Raw genomic sequence first — 12078 nt, forward strand, 5'->3', positions numbered from 1 at the left:
ACTATTTATTTCATATTCTTATGCTCAAATTTTAATTTTGTTGTTCAATTATTTAGCTTAGTGTTTCATATATTTGATTACATTAACTTCTCTAGTTTGAGGAGCTGTTTGGTTTTCAGGTTTCAGGAAAACAGATCTATGCAAAAACATGAAAAAACAAGGTTTACAAAGACACTTGTTCTGTTGATTTTCAAAAATCTGTTTTGGGAATGCTGACAGGATGTGAAAATTGAGTTTTTATGAAAAACAGTATATTTCATGATATCAGTTTTATTATAATCTACAAATACTACTGATTTCCTCCTTGCTGGTGAGACTTAAGCTTCATTACCAAATTTAAAAGTTCCGAGAGGCATAGATTAGTAACAAACTCTTGCTGATTCTTAGACTGGATGTTAGGAAATATGCAAATTATGCCAATGAACTGATGGAATGAAACTAATATGTACCTTCCACGAATAGTACCGATTTCCTTCTTGCTGGTTAAACTTAAGCTTTATTACCAAGTTTAAATGTTTTGGAAAGCATAGATTTCTGATGAACTCTTACTGATTCTCAAACCGAACATTGTAAAATATGCAAGAGCTATCTCATATGGTAGGAACCAATAATATATGCAGCTGATAATTAAATTAAGGGTAAATTACAAAAACCTCCCTGAGGTTTACGTTTATTACATTTCCATCAAGTATTTTGAAAAACCTACACTTACACCCCTAAAAAATGACGGCATTACTAAAAAAGTTCTGGACTTGTGAAATGACCAAATTACCTTCTTCTTCGGTGTTACTGAGTAACATTCCTCTCGGCCATCAAGGGAGGCGGGGGGTGCCGACGGGGGGCGGGAGTGGGAGGGGCTTGCAGGCCTTGGAGGGGAGGAGGGGGTCGGTGGTGGGGCAAGGAGTGGCGGGGCGGTAGGACATGAACTTGGAGAGGAGGGGGTGGCGGCCGGACGGGCGCAGGAGTGGGAGAGGGAGGAGACCATGGCGGTGATGCTAGAGCGGGAGTCGCGGCTGAGAGGGAGGGGGTGGCGGGCGAGGAAGAGCTTGAGCTCAGATAGAAGGTCGCACCAACCGCCTCCCTCGACACGATGGCTTCCCTCTCATCCAACAGCAGAGGGGGACGGCATGGCGACAAGGGCAGTGGTTCTGAGCATGGTGCCGCGGTATGTTAGGGAGGCGGCGGTGCGAGTGGAGATGAAGGCCTTCGATGGGGTGTGGGTGGTGGAGATGGGGTCGCTGGTCGTCGACGGGATCATGGCCGTCCACTTCTTCGATCTGCAGAGCGTGTAGGCGCCGGTGGCGGAGATCCGGGAGCGGCATGTGCGGCAGTAGGGCTTGCTCAGCCAGTAGTACAGCGTGCTTGCCGGTGATGCGATGGTCCTGATGCACCCGCCTATGGGCTGCCAGGGGCTGATTGTTGGGCAGGCGGTCTGCGCCCAGTTTGCGGCCAAGGGAGTTGACGATCCCAACTAGTTTGTGGTGCGGCGGCGTTCGAGGTGAGGAAGGGGTGGCAAGAGGAGGAGGAGATGAGGTGGAGCCACTCGAGAGAGGAGGCGGAAGACGGTGTGGTAGGTGGTGTGAGAGTGACGGTAGCCCGACGGGTGGTCGGACTAGTCGAAGAAGCAAACGTGGAGGAGAGGGGTGGAGGGCAGGGCGACGGTGGCGTGGGGGCGGTGGTGGAAGGTCTGGAGCATGAGGGGCTCGGAGAGGAGAGAGTCGGGAGACTAGATTTAATAGAAGGGAATGCTTCTTTTTTTTATTTTTTTTAATTTTTTATTCAAAGTTATTTTGGTCATTTCAAAAATTTATAATGACGTGGTAAGTGATCAAGTTAAGTTTAACAGATTATCTAACGGTATGGGTTAGAATGTAGGGTTGACTAAAATGTTAAGGGTGTGATTGTAGGTTTTAGAAACTACTGGGTGTACCTATAATTTTGACCTATTCTCAGGGGGCTTTTTATAATTTACCCTTAAATTAAATATGTAGAAAATTTATCTGGAGAACTTGATAGGAGCTGTCTTGAGTCTAGATATTTAATTCACCTTTCACCTACATTCTTCTATGCATTGGAATTTCTCTCTTTCTTTCTCACAGTTCGAAATTGTGGAACCATGACTTTGAACCAAGGTTTTTCATACTGTACCGAACCGGTCGGTACACCCCGTATCATATCGGACCGGCAGAGAATCGGTACGATTCGGCCGGTAAATTCGGTACATCGGCGGTATGAAAGAAAAAAAGAGAAAAAATGAGAAAGAGAGAGAGAAGGAGAGGGGGATGGGAGCTGTCGGAAGCCGACGGTGGCCGGCTGCGGCCGTCGGAGGGCTTTCGAATCCCGTATCGTCCGATAGGACTTTCAAGAGAGCAAGAGAGAGAGCGCTCGGAGGGGGGAGGGACCTACCGGACGGACGATTCCTCCGTCATGAGGCCCCTGGTGGCCGACGAGCCGATGCCGACTGCCTGGGGGCAGTCGAGTGGGCGGAGCCGTAGCGGCTCCGCCCCCTTCTTTTTCGAAACAGACGACCGTCTGTTTTGGTTTTTTATTTTATTTTTGGTTTTAAACTTATGAAGTCGGCAATCCAGTTGCCGACTTAAGGAATTAAAAAAAAGTACAAAAATCGTGAAGCCGGTAAACTATTTGCCGGCTTCACTTAAATCTAGGTTTTTTAAAAAAATTACGAAATAGGGGCGATGCCTCTGTTTCACGCCCGCGGCGCCGCGTGCGTGGACTGCGCCCTCCGGTGGCACGGCAGCCAGTCGGAGGCCGTCCGGTGGCCCCACCGGCTCCTTCCCCTCCCACTTTTTCTTTCTTCCTCTCTCTCTATTTCTCTCTCTCTCTCTTTTTTTCTTCCGATTTGGGTCCGCTTGCCTTCGTTGGTTCGGTACGGTACGAAACCATACCAAACCGTACCACCGGCCGGCCGATACGGCTGGCGGTACCGGTTCAGTATACCTTGCTTTGAACTGCTTGATTTAGCTGCTGAAGTTAGAATTTTTCAGATAGGAGATCTGCAAACAGAGCATTTAGTGATGATTAAGGGCTTTAATCAAGTCATTGGAGTCTTAACTAATCGAGTTGTTTGAATCTTTTGGATCTCAGTTTTATAGTTTAAGTTGTTACTTGGGTTCATGTAATTTTCTAATGTTTTCTCGTATTTTGTTTTGCTAAAGTTAATTGAGCATGAACTAATTGTCATTTTAATTAATCTTAGTCAATTATTTGGGCATGAATTCGTGACTGACTTGTAATTAGATTATAATTTATAGGTAGAGGTGCATCTTGGCTACAAGACACCTCTGGGTCAACTTTAACTTGTGGCTGCCGACCCTCTTAGTGTATCATGACACAGTGTCGATTAATGGATTTATTTTTTTTTGCTGAGATCTACTTTGATACAAAGCCGGTTATGAGGCCCTTTAGAGTGAATCCAAGTTATCATATCTCTTCTTTCTTGGTTCTCTTCTTTTAGTTCATTAATGATGCTCAATTTTGGAGCGAAACCACCCCGAAGTGAGTTTGGATCATATCCCTCTCCCTTCTTTTATCATATCTGTTTACTTTTATGTTTTTTTTCTAAACATTTTCTCTCATGTGTGTGATCTAACACTAGATCATCAAACCCTAGATGAACCCTAATCATTCGTTCCATATTTTTCATCAGGCGACTTCACATGTAGTTCATTTTTATTTACAGTGCAGATAGGAACAGAAATTTCTGCCATCTCTCAGTGGATCCTTGGTACCCTAAAGCCTCATATTTCTCTTTCCCCAAGGCTGTTTTACATCACTACCTTAATTAGTGCCAGCCACAAAAGAAAACCTGCTTAGTGTCATTATTAATACAATAAGACTGGAATAGCTGTTTCCCTTGTTCTTTTTTCTGTGGGTCATGTAAGCAGAGTATGCCTACTAGATCATGATTAATAAGATTGGTCTTCATATGCGTGCGGCAAAGACTTTCTTCTTTTGTTGAACCAGAGTGTTGGTCGAAAGTTATCTGATTATTGTCTTTTATCCGTCATCAATACTATCTACTGACTTAGCTCATTTTGAGCTTGAGATATGACAATAAGGAGGCTAATACATTCCAAGCATTGTACCATCACATAAAATATTTTCTTGATAAAAAAATGTGAGAAAATGATATGAAATACTACAAAAAGTGCAGTTCTAATTTGATTGAATCTACGGAAGGTATACATATCCCAAAATAACATTGTTTACGCAATTAGTTAAAGATTTGAAAGGAAATAAATGCTAGCTTCATGATATAATCAGAATTGCTTTTGGCTAGCAAGCTTATGTTTTAGCAAGGAAAATGCCAAATTTAGGAGGTGAAGATTTATATCCCACTCGTTGCAGCCACTCAGAGGGTGCTGGGAAGTGGGGAAAATTTAAGATCTTATAATGGCCACCAATATTCAGCTTAGTGTGAGCATGTGCATGTGTGTCTTCACATTTTTCATTTTTATTCATCTGGATGATTAGAAATAGGACTAAAAGAAAAGAAATGGGTTGTTAAACTGTGTGGACAGTGACATGCATGCTTCACAACCTGAATTTCCAGATGTGGTTAGCTGCTTGCCCATCAGGTTTAGTAGGCTTCAAGGACTATATTTTAAGGAGATGATGCAGCAATACTAAATGAGGTTATAACATGAATGATCGGGATATTGGGACTATAAATGCTATCCTACAGGTTTAGCTTGCTGATATCAAGTTGGGGTCCACTAATGAGAAACATGCTGCAATTAGAATTTATAATCCAGAGGTATCCTTAAGTTGTTATATAGCTTAGATTGGAGCCTCCGAAGCTCAGAAAGGTGAGATCATAAAGATATACCCAATGCAATTGAAGCGTGGTGGATAAAAAATTATATGAAGTGCTCTTTAATTTTGCACCTGAGGTTTAAAGTTGTTAGATAATTGTTTTACTAAAAATGCTTTGTAAATTAGATGCAAACTTCTTTATGCAGTAGCTTCTATTCCACTTATAAAAAATAAATAGCATACTTGGTTTTGACTTGATAATAAGTTTTTCATTCTCATCATCTCGGTGTGAATTGTGCACTGCTACCGCATGGTTTCAACAACAGCTGTACGGCCAAGTTAAAGGTGGTCGGTTGGAGATGTCCTATTATGTAGCAGTTTCTTCTCACCCCTTGAATGTTTAAGTTGCTGCTGCTTATTTTGGTCTTAAAATTCTAACTTGTGGAAGATTCCAAAAAAAAGGAAGAGTTCATTTAGCATTTGTCAGCTATGATTTTGTTCTTATATTATCAGTTGATTTATAATAATCTTGTTGCATTTTTCTTCTCTATCATATATTAGGTTTGTCATCATCATGTTGTTACTATAATGATCAAGATTCACCATCTCAGTACCGGACCCTATACAGGTACCATCCTATTATAGTATCGGTACGCGGTTCAATATAGTATGAGACACGTACCAAGTGTCGGTACGGTATGAGACAATATATCGGTACGAGACCAATATGGTATGGTATATGCTGGCAGACCATGATAATGATCATAACTTTTTTTTTTGTACTTCATGGGTACCATTTTGAGGTCATGAATACCATGTGAATATGTTATTTTGATATTTCTTCTGATGCAATAACCATGAATTGCATCAGTGTTTGAAATTTCTGCTTGAAAGGGGTGAAGACCTGTATCTACTTTGACTGGTGCTAATGATCAAAATATTATAGTAAGAAGAGAATTCACTAAATTGATGGAATTTATCTTTAATGGCAGGTTTCTTGTGTCATTTGCTGGAAAATATCTCTCCTTCGATTCTTGTTCGGTCATTTCGCATGGGAAGACCAAGTATTATGATGAAAACGGGGCGGAGTGCCTCCACAATTCTGACCATGAGATGTTAAGGATAAATATAACTGAGACAAACTTGGATGTTTTTGGCCCTGCATTTATTGAGGTCCCTCTCCCTTCCCCCTCCCTCCCTCCCTCTCTCTCTCTCTCCTCCCCCTCTCACTCTTGTCTGTCTCATTTTGGCTTGTAGGGTTTCTTCTGTCGCTGCATGATTTCAGTGATATTTAACTATGTAAAAGACAATTTAAAAAATGAAGCATTTTAAATTAGTTTCAGTGTTTTATTTGATTATGTAAGTGATCAAAATTTCTTCTTGTTGTGGTATATCTACATTTGAATATCAGCATGCTGGTCTTGATGGTCAGTTTCCTTCATTGACAGTTAATTTGTTATTAATTTTGACTCGTGAAAATGTGTGTTTTGTACTGAAGAATTGTTCAACCCTGTGAACATTTAGATTAGTTCTCAGAATTTAATGGGTGCATTGTTTGAATGCCTTAATGCTTGATGGGTGTTTACCTAGATAAAGCAAACCCTGACACCTAAGTTCTGTTCAAGGTGATTGAATAAAGGGGCACATTCACGTTTGATATGTAGGTTTTAGAGTTATCAAATAGAAAAATCTATAATTGAAACCATGTTCTTCCTCACCATGGCTTTTGAACTCTTCAATCACCTTGCTATTTTTGACCATCGCGAGACCCTTGTAGGTCTTGCAGGTTCCTTCAACAGTGTCTTTAGCTGGGAAGCCTCAAGACTCTCAGGTCTATGCCATGGTGATCAAAGATGAACTTGACCCTGGACCCACCAACCCACCTATAAAAATTGGCTTATGAAGTCTTTCCCTTGGAATAGTTACAAGAAGCGTAAGTTCTTACAGATAATTTAACCGTCAAAAATTTCTTGATATGTCATAATAGAATATTGTGCTGATATGCCATTCCAAGCTATAGAAATCTTCAATGTGTAGCTTCTTGTTTGAGATACATTTTATTAATTGACAATATTGAGCATATCTAGCTATGCAGGTTTGACAATATTCCTCATTTTAGCACACACGTTTCTCTAGCTACTTCATCTGACTACTGTTATTGTATCTAAGGATTGAGTTGTTGGTAGATTTTCTTAGACAGAAGATGGTGGGGAAAGAAATTTTAAACTTAGTTTGATGGGCTGCAATATCTGTGTGTATATGCTTTTGTGTGTCTCATTTTGACTTCCTAGCCTTATTGATGGTTAAATTTGTTGTTATTATGATGTATCTTCATACATGTTAGAATTGATGTTTCTTTTGCATATTTTGGAAGTTTGATTAAAAAAAATACTGTGAGATATCAATATTGGAATTCATAGTTAAAAAATAACATTATTTTTGACTGATTTAAGTGCTATTGTTATGAATTTTACTTGCTTTTGTCTGCCATGTTATTATCTAGATTAGAGCGAAAACTTAATTTCCTAAAATGCTGATCATTACTTTATTGTTTCGATTGGGAATATTCTGTGGTACAATTAATTCATTTTTTCTTTTGCAGGTTGAGAATGTATATGGAATATCCAACTTTGTCCCTATCCTTGTTGGTAACAAGAATGTGTGCTCTGAAATGAAGAGGATTCAGGATGCATTAGGTGAACCCTATTGTGCAGATAGCATCATGTCCCAAAATGCAGTTAGTGGTGCTAGTCCAGCCTTATGTGAGTTTTTTGTGTCAAGACAAAATGCAATCTCAGAACTGCTTTTGGACATTGCATGGTTACTGAAGGAGCCTCACATAGATGAAAGGGAATCTCTCTTTAGTTTGGGAGATATTCAGAGATTAACTTCTTTACTAAAATTTTTGATACAAAACAGGTTTGTCAGTATCATCGAGGTTGTACTGCACTATTGGGATAATATAGTTGATGGGAAGGGTTTTGATAAGTCAGAAAATTGGTACTCTGATGCTGATATGAGGCTATTACATGAGTATGTGAACCATGCTAAAGAAATTCTCTGTCAGAGAACTTTACATGATGTTGAATCAGAACTAGATTCAAAAAACTCAATTGATGGAAATGATGTGCTGCAAAGCTATCTGCAGAGTGACGTGGTCTATACCCTGCCTTGCACAAATCAAGTAAGTTTTTCCCCCTTCCCCTGGTTCTATTATACTTGTGAACTATGACCTTTGTTATCATAATCTGAGTATTATGATCAAAATAATTGTTGAAATGCTTTCTGACATCACTCTTTCTACTTAGATAACATACATAATTGGAGAAGTTGTTAGTTTCTAAATAAAATGCACTTGCATATCCTTTGAAATACTTGTCATGATCATTGAGATTAAATACTATATATAGTTAAAGCAGCAGTGATTTGTTGCTCTAAATATCTATCCAGGAGTGGTGGTCCCTCTCTGATTTGCACTGGTAAACTTATAGAAACTAAAACTGCTCTAGTAAATTATTGATGCTGTTTTGTTTAATCATGTCTCTAGTCACCATGATGAAAATGTCCATATGTGTTCAATTTGTGTTTGTGTTAGATCCTTTTACCAACCAAGATGTAACCATTTTCAATATGTGTTTTCCATACTGTTTTTATGATGTACTCATTTGTTCATTCTCTATTAATCTTATTATGCAAATTTGTCATGTATAATTGTGAAATTCTTACTCTTTTCTCCTGTTTACCTTTTTATTTGGATTACCCTTTCTCTCCTGATTCTTTACTGCAGGACCAACTGTTTCCCCTTTGATCTTTATGCTTTCTCCAGGGCTGTCAAATAAAAGATCTGTGAGCAAGCACTTTGTGTTTAGCTCAAAATTTGATTCGAATTTGGCTTGCTTAATTAGTGAGCAAGCCAAGCTGGTTTGAGCCCAGTGTTCTAAAAAGTGGAAGTGATATGGATGCATATGCAGATATGTGGGTGCACATGGAGCCGCAAATGCAGTTCATATTTTTTAAATATGCAGATGATTAAAATATTAGAAGTAAATAAAAAATTTCAGAAAAAAATAAAATGATTTGTCTTGCTACAACTACTCTTGGTGCTTAAAGTTGCCCCTTCTGTTATTGTGCAATGATATTTATGAAAATGACACAGTTGCATGAGTGAAACCTATTCCATCCTCACATTTCAGTCCACTCAATGCTACATCCACAACGATGGCTAAATTTGAATAGAAATGCTTAATTACTTTTAAGACTAGTTTAATTTTCAGTAATTAGGTAAATGACAGGATATTGAGAACTGAACTGTCAAAATTAAGCACAAAATCATTTTCTTAATCAAAGCTATATGATCATCTGAGAAGGGGTTAGGATTGAAAAATTAGAAATTTATTATAAGAAAATTTAGATTATAGACGATATAATGTAGAGAATTTGTTTCGATAATTACTAAGAAACTAGGTGGTGTAAAAAACTCAAAAAAAAAAAAAAATAGTACCAACATATTTTCATAACACTAATAGTATTTTACATAAACAAAAAAAAGCATTTTAATTACATCCATGGGCTTTTGTTATTTACTATTGTTAAGCAATCTATATGGGTAAACTGTATTATAAAAAGGAAGAGGTAATGCATTTGTGGAATGTCATCCGAGTATCATATAGTTTGCTTTTTGTTGTTCAAATTTTGTCCACCAACAATTTGGAATTATTGATATTAGTTTTTTTTTTTTTTACTTGATACATACAGGTCAAATCAAATTGTTTTATAATAATTTTATTTTTATGGCCTATTGGTGGATCTTATGTTTAAATATTATTGTTGTCGACTTCTTTTGCCGCTCTAAGAACTTCATCACACTGAATAGGATGATCAGGGCACTTAAATCTGCACTCTTATCTCATTTCTTGCAAACCATTTCGAAAAGGATTTTGATGGCCAAAATAGGCTGTACTAGGGGCATACTAACCACCTTTTATTGGTACAGTTTGTGATATGATGTTACCACACACAATCTTGGTCGATATAGGTTTGGTACTCGAAATTTTAAACCTATCATAGGAACACTGTATTATTTTTGATCCGCTTGCTTTTGTAACTTGGAAAAAAGATCAGGTCTCTTAAAGAAATTTTGCCCCTAGTTGTTCTTTAGGATTTGCTCTCCATATTTTTCTCATTTTATTGTCAAACACCGTAACAATCTTTTACCTTGTTTTCTTAACAACTGAGTAAAATCCTAATGTTTACCAGCATATTCATATTAGCACTAGTATAACCATTTTTAACTCAAAAGTGTTTCCAGCTTCTTTATTTTCTAGTCGAATCTATACATTAATCTTTATCATCTATTGATGAGATGGCATTGGTATAGTATTCACCTAAGATGTGGTGAACTGTATTGAATCGGGTGTACCAAACCAGATTGGTCAGTTATTAGCATGGTTTAGTCTATCGATTTGAAACATAAGCCCTACTGCATGTTTCATGATCCTTCAGAGCAGGAGAAGGAAAGAGGGAGAGAGAGGGAGGTAGTAAGTGGGAGAGGGAGGAGGAGAGACAACGAGATCGAAAGAGAGAGAGAGGGCTTGAAATCAGCAAGAAAATAAGAATCCGCTATTTCAAAACGAAACAGGGGCCCTCTCTCTGAGCATCTCTCTATCCCTCTCTCCCTCCCTCTTTAGCTCTCGCTATGTTGATACGCATGGAACGGCATGTTATGGACATGTATTTTGTTGAACCAGCCACTTGTAGGTACTCTAGTACCAATTTAGCAAAACCTTGGTCGCACCCCTCCTAAGGAGATTTAAGTTTTTGATTTGAGTCTTGGATGGTGCATCAGGTAGGTTTCTCTCCCCTTACCTCTCTAGAGGGAAGTCCTAGTGTGAAATCTGGCAGTGACTGATGTTTTAGATGCAAGTCTAATTGCTACCGATCACCGAACTGTTTCGAATCGAATGGTTTAGGATGTTGAGTCGTGCTAGCGGTAAATTAGGATGGTTCATTTGGACAAATCGAAACACTGGACGAGGGAGAGGGAAAGAGAGGAAGAGAGAGAGGGGAGGGGAAGATGGGACACCACCGTCGGAGGCCGATGGTGGCCTGTCGAGGCCGCAGTAGGGCTGTGGAGATCTCCGCGTATTGATATCATCCGATAGAGCATTTAATCGGGAGAGATAGAAAGAGGAGAAAGCGACAATATCGGAGGAAGGTGCAGCTGACAGAAAGGCCGTCGGATGGCCACTGTGACCATCAGATGGCGGATAATGCATCGGCGGAGCTGCAGTTGCAGAACAGGGGCAATCACTCGTGTTCTTCATCATTTTTTTTTAAAATAATGATGAATAGTGAAGCTAGCAATAGGTTTGCCGGCTTCACTGTTTCACAATTTTTTTTTAAAAAAAGAAGCAATTGCCCCTGTTTCACATCTGTGGTGCTGCAGGCTGCGATAGCGCTGTTTGGCAGCTTGTCCACTGTCTTCCCCTCCCTCCTTTTCTTTCCCACCCTCTCTTTCTATCTCTCTCTTGGTCAAGATGTGGTGAAGGCGGAGGCCTTGGTAGGAGGTCCCACGTCTTGCATGTGGCCACCGTCGGGCGTCTCCTCCAACCACTCTCTCCCTCACTCTCCCCTTCTCCATCCCGCTCCCTCCCCCTCCCCCTCCCCTCCCCCTCCCCCTCCCCTTCCCCTCTCTCTCTTTTTCTCTCCGGTTTCCTTCTCTTTTGTGTCAGTTCGCGCTGATCTGGTCCGGTACGGACCCATACCGATGGCTGGCCAGCACGGGTCCCGCTTTTGGCTCTGTGGACCTTGCTAATTGTCTTTCAAATATTTGTTTTTGTTTTAGTAAATACAATTTGTTTCATATTCCTTATCATCCTTTTCATGCTGTAGTTAGAATACTATCTATATCTAACATTGTAACATTTGTGTTTTCTCGAGTCTATTCCTCTTATGGAATCCTTTACAATAGGGCTGCCTATTGGTTTGGTCATGGTTAAACTCGACTACCCAGTCAACTTGACTCTGACACAAGGCCAAACCTAATTTTGGGTGACTTTATGGTGGTTCTAGGGTGGGGTTTGAGTTTTCATCCAGCTGGCAGGGTGAGGCAGCTGCAAAAGATTCTCCTTTGGTAGGGTGGTGGCTCATTGTTACTAAGGTGTCTTTTCAATAAGTGTGCAGCAGAAGAGGGAGGCCAGGAGAGGATTAGATGAGGTGACGTTTGGGAGAGATGATTGGGTGAAGAGGAGAACGAGATGTACAGAGCAGAAATTTAGAGATCAAGTGGGTGTCTTCTTGTCT

At 39.8% G+C, this 12078-nt stretch overlaps 1 protein-coding gene across 1 annotated transcript in view; it reads left to right on the plus strand.

Moving 5' to 3' along the window:
- The window catches only part of LOC105057852 (squamosa promoter-binding-like protein 9), a 47710-nt gene that overhangs the window by 33885 nt on the left and 1747 nt on the right, over positions 1-12078 (plus strand). The window contains exons 8-9 of the mRNA XM_073248533.1: positions 5769-5949; positions 7379-7960. Of these exons, the coding sequence (XP_073104634.1) occupies positions 5769-5949; positions 7379-7960 (763 nt within the window). The remainder of the gene's footprint in view (positions 1-5768; positions 5950-7378; positions 7961-12078) is intronic.

The sequence above is a fragment of the Elaeis guineensis genome, chromosome 14, assembly GCF_000442705.2.
Source record: "Elaeis guineensis isolate ETL-2024a chromosome 14, EG11, whole genome shotgun sequence".
NCBI classification, from domain to species: Eukaryota; Viridiplantae; Streptophyta; class Magnoliopsida; order Arecales; family Arecaceae; genus Elaeis; species Elaeis guineensis.